The sequence below is a fragment of the Caloenas nicobarica genome, chromosome 3 (genome assembly GCF_036013445.1).
Source record: "Caloenas nicobarica isolate bCalNic1 chromosome 3, bCalNic1.hap1, whole genome shotgun sequence".
Classification (NCBI taxonomy): domain Eukaryota; kingdom Metazoa; phylum Chordata; class Aves; order Columbiformes; family Columbidae; genus Caloenas; species Caloenas nicobarica.
The window spans coordinates 49672452-49689174 of record NC_088247.1 but is presented as its reverse complement, the minus strand read 5'-3'; the positions used below and the strand labels follow the sequence as shown (position 1 = coordinate 49689174).

Here is a 16723-nt window from a genome sequence, read left to right as displayed (position 1 = left end):
CAGCTCCCTCGGCAGTGAGCCACTCAGCACTGCAACCTGGTGCAGGTTAACGTGGTCGTGGAAACTTCTTCCCGGGGAGACATCCAGGAAAGACATCTTACACTAGGAATCACAACCACCTAACTGGGAGGGTGGTTCTTTAAACCATTTCACTTAGCTGGAGGTGGCTCTGGAGGGTGTGAACCTGTCAGGTGTGTTGCAAAATGCCCTATCTTGGGATAAGCTGCAGTCGGTGCTGTTTGCTGTCAGACCTGTGGGAAATCACCTTTCACATTGTCCAAAATTATCTGCTGGTGGTTTTCCTTTCCTGCCTTTAGCTGACATGGTGACCAGTGAAAGCAGCCCAGGATCCAGAAGGAGGACCTTCTTGAGATCTCTGCAGCTGCCAGTTACCTCTAGTTTGTTTGTTGTTGGGTTTTTTCTTTCCTTTTAATGTCTGAATTACCTTTGAGTAAATACAGTATTCATCTGAGCCATGAGTGAAGATTTGTCTTCTCCACCACCTTTGAAATGGTCATGCTTTTGCTCAGAAACTGCATTACGCTGTAAAATGTGGCTTTGCTTTCGACGCTCTAGAAAACCAACATGTGGGTGTCTCTGTATATAGAGTAGAACTGTGCTTCAAATTAAGACACCTGAATGTCCAGGTCCCTGTGTAGGTGGCCAAGCTCCCTTTACAGTCAGCGGGAAGCTGGGGTTCAGTTCAGCTGCCCACGACTGCAGACAACTGGTCCTCAAACCTGCCTTGCGCCATCAATATTTACAGTGCCATAACACTCATGGAAACTAGGACAGGATTCAGCTTTCCTAATAGCACCAGAAGGTTAGATGTGGGCATATATATGGGCCTATAGCCCATAGCCCACCTGCAGGCTATATAATAAATCCAGCCCCACAACTGAGTTTCCTTTCCCTAGCTGTGAGCATCCAGAGCCATTTGAAATGCCTGCAGGGCATCAACATGGATCAGACAAATGTGACAGCCTGTGGGAAAAGTGCCAAGCAGATGTCCTGGGGCATCTCACGTGGCACTTAGTCCCTGTGTTTGGGCGTCTGAATCCCACCAGTAGGCTCTAAAGCTCCAGCATGGATTCGGAAAGTGGAACATGCAGATCTCCTGGTGCACGGTCTTGGTGTAGTGCCACCATCCAAAGACTGTGACATACAAAGTATGCTAATGTGGTTGTTTAATGTTTGTGAAGAAGTTTGGGATCCATCTGGGTAACAACACCACGCATATATGAAGTCATTATCTCCAGTGCTTCCTATGAAAATCTTGATATTTACCACCCGCTGGCATTTACCCAGAGTATAGTATTTGCAGTGTAACCTGACACTTAGAAAAAGAAAAGTCAATTTAACAACCTGAAATAGTAAATGTTAAAAAGTTCGTTTTCCTTTACACAGAAGTCCAGATTTCTTTCTAGAAAAGTGTGAAAGGGATGTTGTGTGAATATTGTTAAGATTTCTGTGATACTCCATTGTGTTAGATTCACTTGTTCTTTTTCAAGGTACACTAAGCATTTTTTGGAGGCAATTTCACTTTATAACAACTGACCAACAAACCAAAATCTTTGTATCTAAAAGCTACTTACAATTTTTTCTTTCTCTCTTGCTTCAAACAGGTGCCTATTCCCTGTCTATTCGAGACTGGGACGATATGAAAGGAGATCATGTCAAACATTATAAGATTCGTAAACTTGACAATGGTGGATACTATATCACAACTCGGGCACAATTTGAAACTCTTCAGCAGCTGGTTCAGCATTATTCAGGTAATTTTTCAGATAGTACATGGCACTCTGAAGTATTTTAAAGCAAAAGTATTTGCTGCTGATCTGATGTATATGTAAGACACCCTAAAGAGTCATTTGAGCTATGTCTCTTGCTTGTTGTAATGCATCTTCCATTATCCCTTTCCCATTACTGTTATAAATGTCTTTGAGTGCTGTTCACATTGTACAGTGGCAGAGCTTTTAAAAGCTAGCACTCTGCTCAGGTAAAGGTTTTGCCTGCTCTCCCTCCTCTAACCGAACACAATTACTGAATTTGACTTGCACATCTCAGAGCATGAATTCCCTGTACGTAAGCGACTGCTAATCTGTACCACTTTGCAGCACAGTATTGCTAATAAAGCAAATAGGGAATTGCGTTGTGGAATTCAGTCACTGAAAGCAATGACCAAAAGGTTTGCATATATTACCTGACCCAAATTTTCCCGCTGGATTTGTGTTCAATGTGCAAAGTATCAACATTGAAATTATAATTGGTCTAATTTTAAAAATAAATATGGCAGGGTGTGTGTTCCTTTATGCACACTGTTTGTGTCTACCCACCAAGCTCTTTTTTTTTTTTTTTTTTTTTTAATTCCTGTGATTAAAATGTGGCATGCACTATTCAACCCAAAAGTGCATCTTGCTATCACTGGCAATTGGTGTACAACAGATACAACTTTAAAGCCCCCCAAACCTCTGCATAGGAGCAACCAGTTCTTACATAGAAGACTGTCATGCTTCTCAGTAGGGTCATTTTTTAAGCAGAAATTTGTATTTTGAATTATTTTGCTTTTTTTTTTCCTTACTTTAGCTTTTCGTGATATTAACAGATGACCTCAAATGCTCGCTGCTCAAAAACTTTACATAATTTTTACTTGGGAAAACAGCTTCTCTGTGGGGTATTTTTTCTGTATTCTTTGTATTCTGTCCGCTGTATTCTTATGCTATTCATACTAGACATCTGGCTGTCTTCTCCGCCCCATTTCTGATGGGTGTATGCTGCTTGGGAGAATTTCTAGTTGTTTCTGGTGACTCTACATTAAACTAAGCTGACTAATGTATAAAACCCCACATCTAAGGAAGATCATTTTCAGCCCCACTATACCAGCTGGTATATGTCAACTTTGAGTATTCTGTGGTCAAATTATTTGGGTGGTGTATTTTCCACGCACAGATGTAGAAACAAATAGATCTGGAAAGAGCCATTTCTGTGCAACACAGAGGCACAATCAGTAGGATCCAGGCAGGGCAGCTCAGGAGAGCGTGGTACAGACCCACATTCCAGAGTTTTCACCTGCAATCTGCCAGATCCAGGTCAACACAGGAGCCCTCATTCCATGCCAGCCCCTGCTGCCTTGAACCACCTGCTCTGCACTCGGGTTTGTGGGAGGTAGATTAGCACACCACCTTGTGAGTGCCTGGATTTACTTCTAGGGAGAGCTCAAAGATGCCTGAGTGACTCTAAAGACCAGCACGGTTCCTGAAGAACCATTGCTGAGACCATAGGTCAGTGCCTTCACAGCAGGACTAGTATGCTCTGCAGCCCACCCTTCAGCCCCTAAGTGTCCAGGCTGGAGGACACCTCCTGTCCAGGCAGCTGGAAACCAGGCTCCCTGCGTAGACAGTATGCAGTTTGGTCTCAGGTAAGCAGTCCTGGGTCAGGAGCTGGAAGTACTGAGTGCACCTGTGTGCAGACACGGCACAGGTTTCCCCGTGCTGCGCTGCCATGGCACTGCCCAGTACCCTTGTGACCCAGACTTCCCGCTTCTCCCTGCCACTTCTTACCTGGAGAATAAAATTAACTGCAGTGTCTGGACTTTCACAGATGAGATTTACAAATGAAAAATGTTGAGATCCCCAGGGTGTCCTGACATCAGACTGAAGTCCAGTAAGAGCACATCTGAAGTTGAAGCACCATTCACCCAATCCCTAACAGCTGGCCTGTCAAGCGTAAGCTCTTGTACGTGCAGTCTGGGCTTAACTGGAGCACCAGCATGCTAAGCTATTTTTTTTCAACTAAAGAAAGCAAGGAGGGTCTTAAAAACCTCCAGTTTCTTTCTGCAGCTGTCCAAACTCATAAGGAAGCTTTCCAGATACTATCTGTATTTTGAGTAGCCCCTCTCCAGATGTTCCCATTGGAATTATATTGGAATAAGACACGCCAACTGGTCAGCTCATCTTCCCTGTTTTGTGGTCTTTGTTGTCTCGCTACAGGAAACACAACAAGGTCCATGTCAAGGTGCCTGTAGGGACTGCCCACAATCCCTCAGCACTTGTGCTAAGGAGGTAGAGCTTGATGTCGCAAGGAGCTTCGGTGCTTGCCCACCTTTTGATGCTGAAACAAACTGTTCAGCTGCCCAGAAAGAAATCTTGCATGGGAGAATAAAGATTATGTTTGAGTCTGAAATACAATTGCAATTCTTCACCTTGTTCGGCTCTGCTGCACCTGTTTTAAGATACAAGTTGCTGTGCAAGCTTTATATTGTAGTCTGCTTTGTGCAGCATAGTATACTACACAACAATATGTGTGTATATATATATATCATTGTTTTTACTCCTGCTAAAATATCTTGTGCCTTTTGTCACAGTTCAGTCTTCTGTGAAGCTTTCCAACAGATAAGTATAAGGAATCTGCCCCACATGATGTAGGACTGGCTGCATATGCTAAGGTTTGCTCTAGAAAGAATGGCAGAAAAGTCTTTTACAGGACACCTACAAAAACACCTTTTCACAGAGTAGCATACAGAAAATACCTTTTCCCAGGATACCTAGAAAAAAAATAGCAACAAGTCTGCCAAATTTTCATTGCTGCAATTTTCAGAAAAAAATGAATCTTCTCCATTTCTTTTGCTCGGTTCAGAAACAATCTAGTTTTTTACTTGCAGATGATTTTTAGCAAGTTATACTGTACTACAGCATACCAGTTACTCATGAAGTTAATGCAGCGTTGTGAGAGAAGGGAAATCCTGAGATTCTCCACAAGAGAAACCATTGGCGGTCACCTTCCATTTCAGGCTGTGGAAGCAGAGACTAAAATATTTTCTGTTCTGTCTCAAATGAATATGTTTCAGTGTTCAACTTCTAATCTTCCAGGATGCTTTGTGGTATGCAACTAACAGCTGTTGTGAGTAGCATTGTTTTTATGCTTACTGTTTTTGTTTCATGTCACACTTTTTTTTCTTTCCTCTCCTTTGCTGTTGGCTTCACTTCTGGCTCCATCAGAGAGAGCTGCAGGTCTTTGCTGCCGCTTAGTAGTCCCCTGTCATAAAGGAATGCCAAGGCTTACTGATCTGTCTGTCAAAACCAAAGATGTCTGGGAAATTCCACGAGAATCCCTACAGTTGATCAAGAGACTGGGAAATGGGCAGTTTGGGGAAGTATGGATGGGTATGGAGCAAAATAATTATTTTAAAATAGCTCTCTGTGTGGGGATTACAAGATGGAAGGTGAAAATGTAGGACAGCCTGACCCACAAGAAAAAAATGAGCAAAGCTCAAACTGTTCAGAAAAGTAGCTTTGGAAAGATGTCTTTGACTTTGAAATACTTTAATCTTCAACTTTCACTGTAATTGATGGCAAAAGAAAACTGAAATTCTGTGTATCCTTGGCAGGTTTTGATTTTGACAAATTACCACTGTCTTAATAATAAATCAAGGCTAACATAGTAATCTATTAATTATACCGAGGAGCCTTTTATTGCAAGCTAAGAAAGTCCTTACCTCCAGTATCCAAGAATCAGTGTTTGCAAATGAACTTTAACGCAGCACTGAGAGACAAGTCACCTTCCATCTTTTTCAATGCATGCGTAATTTTGGATTATAAGTGTGTTTTTTTTATTAATTTCCTCTCCTATAGAGAAAGCTGATGGTTTATGTTTTAACTTAACTGTGATTGCTACGAATAATACTCCACAAACTGTTGGATTGGCTAAAGATGCATGGGAAGTTGCACGTGATTCATTATTTCTGGAACAGAAGCTTGGTCAGGGGTGTTTCGCTGAAGTGTGGCGTGGTAAGGCAGAGAATATATTTTGCTTTGGATGGATCTTTTAAGGCAGAAATAAACATATCAAGTAGAGATCTTAAAGCTAAAAGATCAGACTAGTATGAAATGTTAGTTTACATCGCCTAAAACACTCAGACCTAAATACAGCAATCCACAGGGAAACTGCCTTTCATTTGCACACATTGGTATGAGAGGTTAGGGCATTAAACTTCATTAATTGCACTGGGTTTATTTGGGTGACTACACAATTGCTAGGTATCAAAACAGGAATGATGTTAAACTTATAAGGCAGAATGGCTAACCAGAAATTAGTCTGGTAAGTAGATGTTTTTATTTCCTCATGTGTTTTAGAATTGATGGGGTCAGACCCTGCAAATGCTTCGATCCTCTCTCCCAGTCTAAAAGTAATGGCAAGGATCAGCTAGCTGATATTGGCAAGCTAGCTTTCTCATGCATCCACTTCTTTAAGTCTGTTTTGAAATTTGTGTCTGCAGCAGAACCCCATAACTCAATATAGAGACCAGGGACGACAGAGACAAGACTCGTCCTGCCCAGCTGAATCCCCACTTTGAAGTCCAGAAATATTGATGTTTTCCAAATCCACTGACATTGTTTCCTGCATGCTTGCCAGCTTTACTGCTACTCCCCTCTCTATGGGCCTCATTCTTTTAATTACTATAAAACAATGGCAATTTAAAATATACATAAATCTTAGTATAAACACAATATAGTGGCCATTTAATGAGAGGTGGGCTCAATTTTTGTGCCAAATTGCATTCTGTGTAGCCTTTTTAAAATGACCAATTCGAAAAAAGAATCACTATATGTTGTTTCTTTACATCAGAATCATTTGGTGGAGCAGTTTGGCTGCTTGTTTTGTTGCAGTGACACAAAAGTATGTACAACTGAAATAACTAGTGGGCTCTCCTGGGCTTTTGCAGCTGTTTTCTGTTGCAAGACTACAGCAAAGAGCATGGCAGCAAGTCTGTGAAATTTATAGAATTTATAGACTAGAAATAAAGGAATTTATAGAATTTCAGAGACCTGTTGCAAAGAAAACTACCTGTGTTTTACATTAGCATCCCCAGATAACTGCAATTTCACCTTCCTGTTCTCTGCCTGGAAGAGTTTCAGGTTGGTGTGAGTACTTAGTGGTAAGTTTTGTGTGCCACAGACCTTAAGCTGTTAGGACAAGCTAAAGTAGCACATGCAATTATTTTAGAAAAACAGCTATGAGAAATATTGCCAAGTATCAGCACCAAATATCTGTCAGAAATGTAAAAATTATTATTACAATTATGACATTATGTTCCTCAAAGGAATGCAAGTAGTAAAAATATGTTAACAGCCCTGAAGTATTATTAACACAGTAAAAAATCATTAAAAAATGCTTTAAGTAGTAACTAACTACATATGGGAGGAATTGAGAGGGAGGTCTCTGCTAATTTTCTATTAGACAGAAAAATACCAAACCCCACAACAAGTAAATTTAACAATTTAAACTGAAATCTGGGCCGAGAGGATAAGCTAACCTTTTTGTTTGATTTTTTTTTTTTTTAACTGGAGAAATTAATAAAAGTATTTCAAATAAAACTACTGAAAACACTTTGTGGTAATAACATGAGTCCTGGGATTTTCAATGAGGCAAGACAAACAGATAATACACAGTCAATCCTGTTAACACAGCAGGTAAAATCCTTGTTTATTAATGCCAGTGACAGAAACCCTGGTGCCCGTGAAACTAGGGTGGTTCATATAATCCGTGGCACCTCTGCAAAGCGGCTGTGACGGGGCCACAGTGCCTCCAGAAAAAACACACTCTCAGCCATGGGAAAAGATTTTGACCACCCTCCTTGAAAAATTAGGAGACAAAACCGCATCCTTCACAGCTTACACAGGAGTGGCCACTAAAGCAAAGTCCCATTTCAGCTCTGAGTTAAAGGCCCGAGTGAAACTAAGACCTGAAGAGGCCTCTTCACACTGGGGTGGCCATGGGAGCCGCTGGAGACATTACTCCACCACCAGTGGAGGTGACAGCACCCGGCACCGAGCTGGCAGAAGAACATCCAGGCATAGTGAAAACCAAACTCGCACGGCACACTTTTGGCTATTACGTGCCTCAAGCTCTCCCGAGACAGCGTCGCGTGTTGCTGCAGGGGTTGCCCTGCGAGGGAGGGAGGACGCAGGCAGTGGCTCCCCCACCACTCCTCCTCTGTCCTCGGCTACACGAGGCGCCAGCTGGGAACTGGTCACCTGCACAAAAAAGCCCGTCCACCTTAATTTTATGCTCTGGCAGGTTGCAAAAGCTCATGATGAAGTAATTTTGGCTTAACCAGTTCCCATGCACCAGCTGAGCCCTGGTAACTGTTAATGTGCTTTTAACAAATTTATTTTATGCGTTACTTTTTTTGTTGACATCTTCATTTATATAAACCAGCTCTCTCCAGGTCCTTGCGCAGGCTTTCAGGTGTTACAGAAGGCTTGGTCGATGATGGCTGAAAAATAATACAAATTGGCCATTTCAGTGGTGACCACAAGTAAAGAATGAAGTGGACAAGAACCACATCATTTTCAATCAGTAGGAGAAGGAAAAAGACCCATTTTGGTTTGGAAACACACCCGTATTTCTCAAATTAAATCAACTCAGAATTTGTTTCCTGGGAATTTTTCCTATATTTTTTTTTTCCTCTGACTCAGAACAAAACCAAAAAAGTTAGAATATCTTGCAAATGGGAAGTTCTGGGTTTAACTAGTTCTGTTACTCACATCTGTGACTGGAGCTATGTTGTCTGTACCCATTACTTGTTAGCAAGGGAATACATGAAGAGGGGTTTCAGCAGTCCCAGATTTCTTACTCAGAAGGTTTCTGTGGATATCAGTGGAAACATTGTCTGAGTAGGACAATGGTGATTGTGCCCCAATGCCAATGGGAGTATTATTTTTCAGTGTAATAGAAAAAGGCTAAAATATGAGGGAGGCATAGGAGGAATGTAACGATAGGGCAACATGGGAAACCACACTTTAAAAAAATAATTATATTAAGTCTCCTTGCTAGTTTATTCCTTGGTTATATTAAGCATCAGGCAGAAAAAAAAAGAGCAGAAGATGTTTAATCTAACTAAGTATCTGTGCTTGTAGGTACGTGGAATGGAAATACTAAAGTGGCTATCAAGACCCTGAAGCCTGGCACTATGTCTCCAGAATCCTTCTTAGAGGAAGCCCAAATCATGAAGAAGCTAAAACATGACAAATTGGTCCAGCTCTATGCTGTGGTATCTGAAGAACCTATCTATATTGTCACGGAATACATGAGCAAAGGTGAAGCCAGAGCTGCTGCCCTTGATAAAAATACTTTTTCTTTGGTGATGCTCCTTGGGGATGCAGAAGGAGGTGCAGTGTGATGCATGAATAGCGTGTGAGGAAGGAGAGAGGGAAGACAAAGCCAAATTCATCTCTGGCTTCAGAAGAATGAATTCAACCCTGAACTGAGCCCAAAACCTGAAATCCATTAGATGTGCAAAGAAAATTTGCACTACGTGGAGAAGGGTGAAGTTGGTGCTGCTTAAGTGCTTCCAAGTGCATCAGCATCTAAATTTCCCTGACTAGTGGAGATTTGCATTTTCTAGGTTTGAATGATATGACATGCTGCTTCCCAAGATCCTAGCTTTTCCTGGCACCAGAGTTCATATATGGCATCTTCTTTCAGTGTTTATTTGTTGGCCTAAGATTTCTATTTCTTCTTTTAGCAATCCTGAGTTCTGTTGCATGCACCTCACTCCCAGATCACGGCTTAATTTTCAGTCTACCCTACTTATTATTTTAATACATGATTGGCATGTAGGGTTCTTTCTCCATCCTTCCCCTTCCCTTTCCCCTTCTCCCTTCTCTTTTCCCTTAAGCTACTTAACCGGTAATGATATAGTAAAATGAGAAAAGGAAAACTTCTCGCTCCGTCAGATCTCCAGCAGGGGTGCTGAGAGCAGAGCAAAAAATCTGCTTGTTTTAGAAAAGCAAATGAACCAAATAGGAAACATAAGTTCTCACAGAAAAGTTTCATTTTGCATTGGAGGATACACTCTGAAATTTTAAGTGCATTTTTTAAGTCTGTTTGGAGTTGATTTTTATTTTCCTGGCAGGTGCCTGCCCACCTCCCTCCTCAGAGGCATCCAAGCCCTAACTCATACTTTAATCATATGTCTCAGTGACAAGCATGTGCTTTTTCCCCTTTAAAAAAAGGTTTCTAAAAATCCTTTTGAAGTATGTGGTTTCTTTTGGCTTACTTTACTAGTTTTTACTGTAACATTTTACATCTTTGGATCTGAGCTTGAGGCTGACGATCTATCAAGGGAGAAACGCCTAATCATCCATCTTTTCCCGTTATTTATTAAACCAATTCACTGACCTTATTTAAAGGAGACAGCCACACTTCTCTGTTTGAATACAAGATTGGGAAGGGAGCTATAGCATTCTAGGTTTGTTTTAAATGCTACAGGGAACCTCTTTGCTTCCACTTGCACAAGGGAGCTATGTCCTTATTGCTTTTGCTAAAATTGCTTTCATTCAATCTCTGCTTCGTCTTCTCTAGTTTTGCATGGTGGTCTTCTAAAATTAATGGTTCATGCTACATTTAGTTATGGGTTACCTAGAGAAGGAGCACTACTAATTTCTAAGGAAAATTAGCCTTTGTTAATGCTAGCCTCTTTGAGCTTACTAGGCTCCAGGCTGACCTTTCTTTTGGAGCAGGTTGAGCTGGGATCTGACTTTTTCCACAGCTTGTGTGGCTTGGAACCAAGCTGATGCTTTGCAGCTAACCGAGGCCTTTAGAGAGCAGCAGGTATGTAGTTTCGAAAAGCACTGGAAAAATTAAAAAATACCAGCTTTCTCAGTAACAGTCAGGAAAGTTAAAAACGATGTTGTTTCTTTTTCCTGCAACTCTCTTTGGAGTAGTTACATATTCTTCTGCAAGCCAACCTTAAAGCAGAGTGAAACAAGTATAATAGGAGAATTCTAGGATATTGTGGGTTTTTTTGAAACTATCCGCTTGAACTTGAAACATTGCTGTCTGTAATATTGCACGTATTGCTGCACCTCCATCCTGATGAACAGCCATGGTTTCCCTAACATCTCTCTATTGTGTCAACTTTGCATTTGCAGGAAGTTTGCTGGATTTCTTAAAAGATGGAGAAGGTAGAGCTTTGAAGTTACCGAACTTAGTGGACATGGCAGCCCAGGTCTGTTTTCAGAGCACTGATCACCTAGGTGTAAATGTTTATAGACCACGTACATCTGAGGTGATTTTAAAATGCACCAATTGTGTTTCCTGCTTCTGACAGGTGGCTGCAGGAATGGCGTACATCGAGCGAATGAATTACATACACAGAGATCTGCGGTCTGCAAACATTCTGGTGGGAAATGGCCTAATATGCAAGATTGCCGACTTCGGATTGGCAAGACTGATTGAAGACAATGAATATACAGCCAGACAAGGTAGGTGCAGTGGCAGGTGAAGCACTGAGTGTCATTCTTGTGACAGGTGAAGAGTGGAAAATGGCTTTAAAGAGCTCTCTCACCTGTGCTTTGGGGTTGCCTTCAATAAATCCTGAACTCATAATAACTCCTGACCCAGAACTTCACTGCTGAATGCATGTCCTAAAGAGAACATTTTATTTAGTTGTCTTCCCTTTAAAAACTGACCACAGTGAAACAAAGACAATGAGTAGGAACACAGGTGGGTGAAGTGACAGTAGAAACAAGATCCTTGTGGTGCCATAATAAAGAGGATACTTTACTTACCAGCCTTGAAAGCCTCCAAGGGGAAATCCAGAAAAGCTATTTCTTTCATAGTGTGCTTTCTAGTATTTATTAACTGCTATCAATGTTGCAGTGCTATTCTTACTTTCTTTATTTCAAACGGGTCAAAGAGTTGTGTCTCTAGCCAATGGAGCTGTCTCTCTGAGCACTGTGTTTTCTTTGGGAACTGAAAAAGTTTCTTTTAGTAGGAAAGCTGTTTTCCAGTGCCACAGGGAGTGTCGGGTACAGCTGACCACTGATACACTCTAAAAATGTATCAAAGAGTATTGTAGCTTGTTTTAAAAAAGCACGTGTGTGTTTGTGTGTGTGTGTGTGTGTGTGTGTGTGTGTGTTCAGACTGAGCCATGACACAGGCTCTTTGTAGTTAGTCGTTCTTCACAAGTCATGCTTGGTTGTCAGATATCCATCCAAGTTTGCAGAGCTACAGTCTTGTTCTCTTTCTGTTGGCAGTACATTGGTAGTGCTTGCTCAATATCTGTCAGTAAATACCACTCCATCCATTTCAGTGCCAAAGCCAAGGAGCGTCCCGTTAAACCCTGTTGTCTGTCGTCAGAAAACAAGGGTCAGTTAAGTCCTTCATAACCTGCATTTACCCCCTTCCTGTTGTGAGTTTTTTCTCTTGACCCGAAGTTCCTCTTTCAACATGGATTTTGCCATTAATTCTTAAGGAAAGAGCTAATGTCTTTCTGTAACTTACAAGTGTTGACAGAAGGAGCCAGAGAGTTTCCAGCCTGCCTTGTTTTGGCCTGAGGGCAGCAGCTCTCATGCCATTCGCACCCCTCTGAACTGTCAGCAGCACCCACTTGCAGGGATGTGGACCACAGCCTACGTCCACCCTAAAAGTTGCCTGTTTCACATTCAGACGGCGAGGTCTGATTATTTTGGGAGGGAGAGGGAACTTGAAGAACCCCTGGCAGGTACTAATGCAGAGAGTTAACTGCTACTGATTTCAGCCTGAGGGTGGGAATTGCTTCTTTCTAGAAAAAAATAGCCTTGTGTCATTCTCTCCAGAGTAACAAGAGTGTCTGCAGGCTCTAGTAGACAGAAAGCTGCCCGCTTGCCCTTCCCCTGTGTAAATCGAGAAAAGTTTTCCTTGAACTAGGCAGCCAGATCCAGTCTGCAAAATGGCTTCGAAACAGTGTCCTATATTATCTCTGTTTCTGTCTGGTTTACTGCCATGGCTTTTGTTCCCTTTGGAAACCACCCAACGTATAGTTTGACATGACTAATTATTTTTCTTAATAGACAAGTATGTGACCTACTTCTGGCCAGATCTCTTCAGGCTCCTGACACCTAGGAAATCCTCTGATGACCCGTTTGCTTCCTGGTTTAAATCTCTCAGAATAGTTTTGCCGTCTTCACATGGTAGAAAGCTGTGAAAACCTGCCTTACATGTTGAGGAGAAGCTTAGATTTTTAAGACAATAAAAATTATTGGATTTTGAGTGGGAAAACTTCGAGCTGAAAAAGCAGGACTGGTAGGGAAAGGGAGCATAGCCATGGGTGTCTCCTGCCTTCTTCCATGACAGAAATCACTTGAGTTGTGGAAAAAAGTGGCTGGGAAGCGAGGAGTAGTTTGGCTTTTAACCTGCATCACTGGTGATCAGGAGAATGTGAATTGTGTTTGCCTGGCTTCATCTCATGGTGCAAGTATGGAGAAGTCACCCATCCTTCCCATACTTCAGGGCAATGGACAAAACTTCCTTCCCCTGACCTCAGGGTGTCAGGCTTAAGTCCTTCAGAGCTACACAATTCTTTAAAAGACAGAGCCTTTAATCACAGGCATCTTGTAGAAAGGTTTTCCTACTTTCACTAATGGTTTTATGACCCTTTCTTAAGTGGTAGCTTGTTCTAGGGAGGGGTGCATTTTTGACTGAGCAGCACACTCTCGATGTACATTTCATTGCAATTAACCTGGCTTCCAAGCCAGTTGGGCAGCCAGGGTGAGCCTGGGACCTTTAATTTATCGAGGAAGAAACACAGTTTCTCATGTGCCACTGGAATTTGTCATCAAGTGGGATTCAGTTCTGGTTTGTTTTGTTAAACATCAGGTTGGAGCTTTGCTTGGTGGAGACCACAGTATCAGAAGGAAATGGTTGCCTCTGCTGGTTTCCCATGACCTATTACTTCAGCCTCCAAGGGGATGCATCTGGGGACTGCTCTGTTTATCTGACTGACTACTGCTTCGGTGGGAATTTTGACACGGAAGGAGAGCCTGGCCAGCGGAGGGGAGGGGGACGGGGAGTGCTCCAGACTGGCAGCTCCTGTGGGAGAAAGGAAATGTTTTGCCTTACGAAATCTGAAGATTAAAGTCACTCTCTCCTCAGCAGTCGTCCTTCTGTTGGCTCAAGCGTGCTAGTACAGAGCTCGTTGTTGGTGTGGGGCAGAGGTGGTTTTCTCCAGCCTTGCTTGATCTCCTGCTCCCTTCCCCCACTGTCACTTTTGTCTCTGATTAAATATTTTGAAAGGAAACAGATGGGGATGCTTTGAGCCCCAGCGGGCTAGAGTGCAGGATTCCTGAACCTGTATGGGTATTACTCAGCCTGGTGGTAATGTTTTACTGAGCAGTTTATTTTCTTTTTGATTTGAACAAAGGAGGCCTGACTGCTCCTGATTTATGAGAGGTAAATAAAAAGCGGTTCGTTGTCTGCACTGCCATTTCTCAGCAATCATCAGGAAGGAAAGAGACAGTCACGCCACTAATGATTTAAAGTGTGTGACTAGCAGCTATACACTGCCATTAAATAATAGCAAAAAAATTTCTTGGCTTGTAGTGAGCATTTGGCTCCTCTTGCTTTGAAAGGAAGTGAGTAATCAAAGGGGAAAAACATATAAAGTGACGCCCGTTTTAAAGGCTACACTGGTGGACTGTATTGCAGCCTGCACCATCAGGGCTTGCTTCTCTTGGCTGTTGCAACATCTTTCCCCCCAGCCAGTGTCAGGCATTCAGTCTTGTTTCCTTCCATTGGTGATGACGCTTGTATCAATGCTGCAAGGCAAGCCTCAAAACCTCTGGTATCCTACAGGACAGAGAGAAACTGCCCGTCACCTCCAGCACAGGATTTCCCATGCAGTTCTGCTACCCTTACAGTGATCTGGTTCGCAGCTATGTGGAGTTTTGGCCAAGCACATGGCATTTTTGTGGAGAGTTCTCAGCACTCCACAGAGTTGCTAGGGAAGAGTTGTTGCTATTCTAAGCAGTAGCAGCTGATACAAATTTAAAATTGCCTTAATGAAAAAAAGAGCAGAGTTATTTTCCAGGCCTTGTTTCTACTGCATACACTGGCAGCACTTGCAGCAATGCTGCTCCAAGAACACATGAAACAATAAGGATCTTCCTGATGCCTTCCAGAGAAGTCAGAGCTATTTTGGGAGCTCTAGTACATGTTTGTAAACTCTCAGATCATTTTGCCTCCCTAACACTTAGAAATATCTCCTTCCTGCCCTGCTTAAAAACAAGTGATGCTTCTTATTTTGATTTCCTAGAAATGAGCAGGGATCTTTTTTCCCTTCCAGGCTCTCACCAGTCCTGTTGCAGAGACTTGGCTCCCAGTTCACCAGCTAATCAGATCTCTCTTGTTCAGGACTGACTGTACTGCAGGCTGTAGCATTCAGGGCTTTGTTCTTGCTTGTTGCCTGCAAGCCGTGGAGTGGATAGGAGGAAGGACTCTTGCTTCTCAACAGCCAGCCCCCAGGGTCCCGGAGGGGGATCACACATAACACTCCTACGGAGATGCCATCTGCTCTGTGAGAAGGAGCGTGGCCAGGTCAAGAGGAAGGGCAAGGGGAAGGGGGGTGAGCAGGCAGAGGGCGAGAGGGCTATTTAGACCCACCGTTCCACCCCTTGTCTCCCTGCTTTCCGGGGAGGGGTCAGCCTGCAGAGCCTGCTTCTGATCGCTGGTGTTTTGCCAGGCTTGTAATTTCATGTTCGTTCTCACAGCACAGAAAATGTAATTGCACAGTCCCTCCCACACAGCGTTCATCATCGCCTACCAGGGCTGACTCGTTTCCTGTTACTTGCTCGCTTCAGCACTTGGGTTTTACCTTTTGTGCCTTTCCCTTTCCAGCCTCAGAAGCAATTTGCTGCTGCACTATGTTTTCTGGTCACTAACCCAAGAATTCCCGTGGGTTTTGGGTCTTAGAGCTTGGGGTGCTGCGTTGGGTTTGGTTTTGAGATACGAGAGGTAGCAGCTCTGTAGCATTTCTGGAAACAGGATCATTGTCAAGCTGGCAGTGGCTCTGGGGCATGAATTTCAGAGGTTCCTGCTTTGTTGAGATTTAGGTCTGAAAAAAACAAAGCTCTGAGGGATTTTTGCTTGCCTCAGAAGAAACCATGCTGAGAGTTATATGTCAAGGTCAGTCAATTATCCCAGCCCCCTCTGCTCCCTCTCATCGCGTGACCTGCTTATAGCTGATGAAGAATTAAAGCAGGACCATGGATTGATTTTTCCCAGTTAAATCCTCCTGGGAGATAACCTGTGTGAATGCCTGGGCAGAGCTGGAAAAAGGTCCTGAGAACAGGGCTGAGCCTCACAAGAATCCTCAGATGTAGGAGGCAGGGCCCTAACAGTACATTGTACGAGCAGCTTTGGCTCGGTGTGGTGGCGAGCAGTGCAGAAACCCAAAAAAGGCGTTCCCCAGGCTGAAATGTTTCAAAAAAAGGACAGAGATAAAAGCTGCAGATAGTAGCTCGCTTCGTGGCAAAGACAGGCTACCCTGACCTTGTCAGCTGGGGTAATTGGCTATCAGATTTATGAACACACTTGTCAGTAATATGCGTTTTATCTGATGATCTGATGCTGTAATTTGTTTGCAGCACCAAGTCAGCTTGTTTAATAAGCTGTTGAGACCTGCGCAGAGGGAGGGGGTGAGGTTTTTTTAATCGGTGCGTTGGGAAGAGAGTGAGTACCGGGACTGTGTGTGGGTCAGGAGCCATGCACAGCGTGTGGCCTGTGCCAGCGCCTGGTATAGCTGTAGTGATCAGGAGGCTTCGGAGTGGCGCTCAACACATTTGAGGATTTCTGTGTTTTCACAGAAGCGCGCTGCCTGTGTCTCCAGTGTCAGACATGAGATGGGAGGCAGCACCTTGAGGGAATCCCTGTTAGTCACTGCAAAATGTTACTGTGATCAGCT

At 43.0% G+C, this 16723-nt stretch overlaps 1 protein-coding gene across 4 annotated transcripts in view; it reads left to right on the top strand.

Annotated features, from left to right (window-relative positions):
• Window positions 1–16723, top strand: part of FYN (FYN proto-oncogene, Src family tyrosine kinase) — a 141743-nt gene that overhangs the window by 110026 nt on the left and 14994 nt on the right. For 3 of the 4 annotated variants that reach the window (XM_065630543.1, XM_065630545.1, XM_065630542.1), the window contains 5 exons: window positions 1626–1775; window positions 4998–5162; window positions 8919–9098; window positions 10935–11011; window positions 11114–11267. In XM_065630543.1, coding sequence (XP_065486615.1) covers window positions 1626–1775; window positions 4998–5162; window positions 8919–9098; window positions 10935–11011; window positions 11114–11267 — 726 coding nt within the window. Of the gene's footprint in view, window positions 1–1625; window positions 1776–4997; window positions 5163–5630; window positions 5787–8918; window positions 9099–10934; window positions 11012–11113; window positions 11268–16723 lie in introns of all 4 variants that reach the window. The other variant, XM_065630546.1, reaches the window with a different exon arrangement.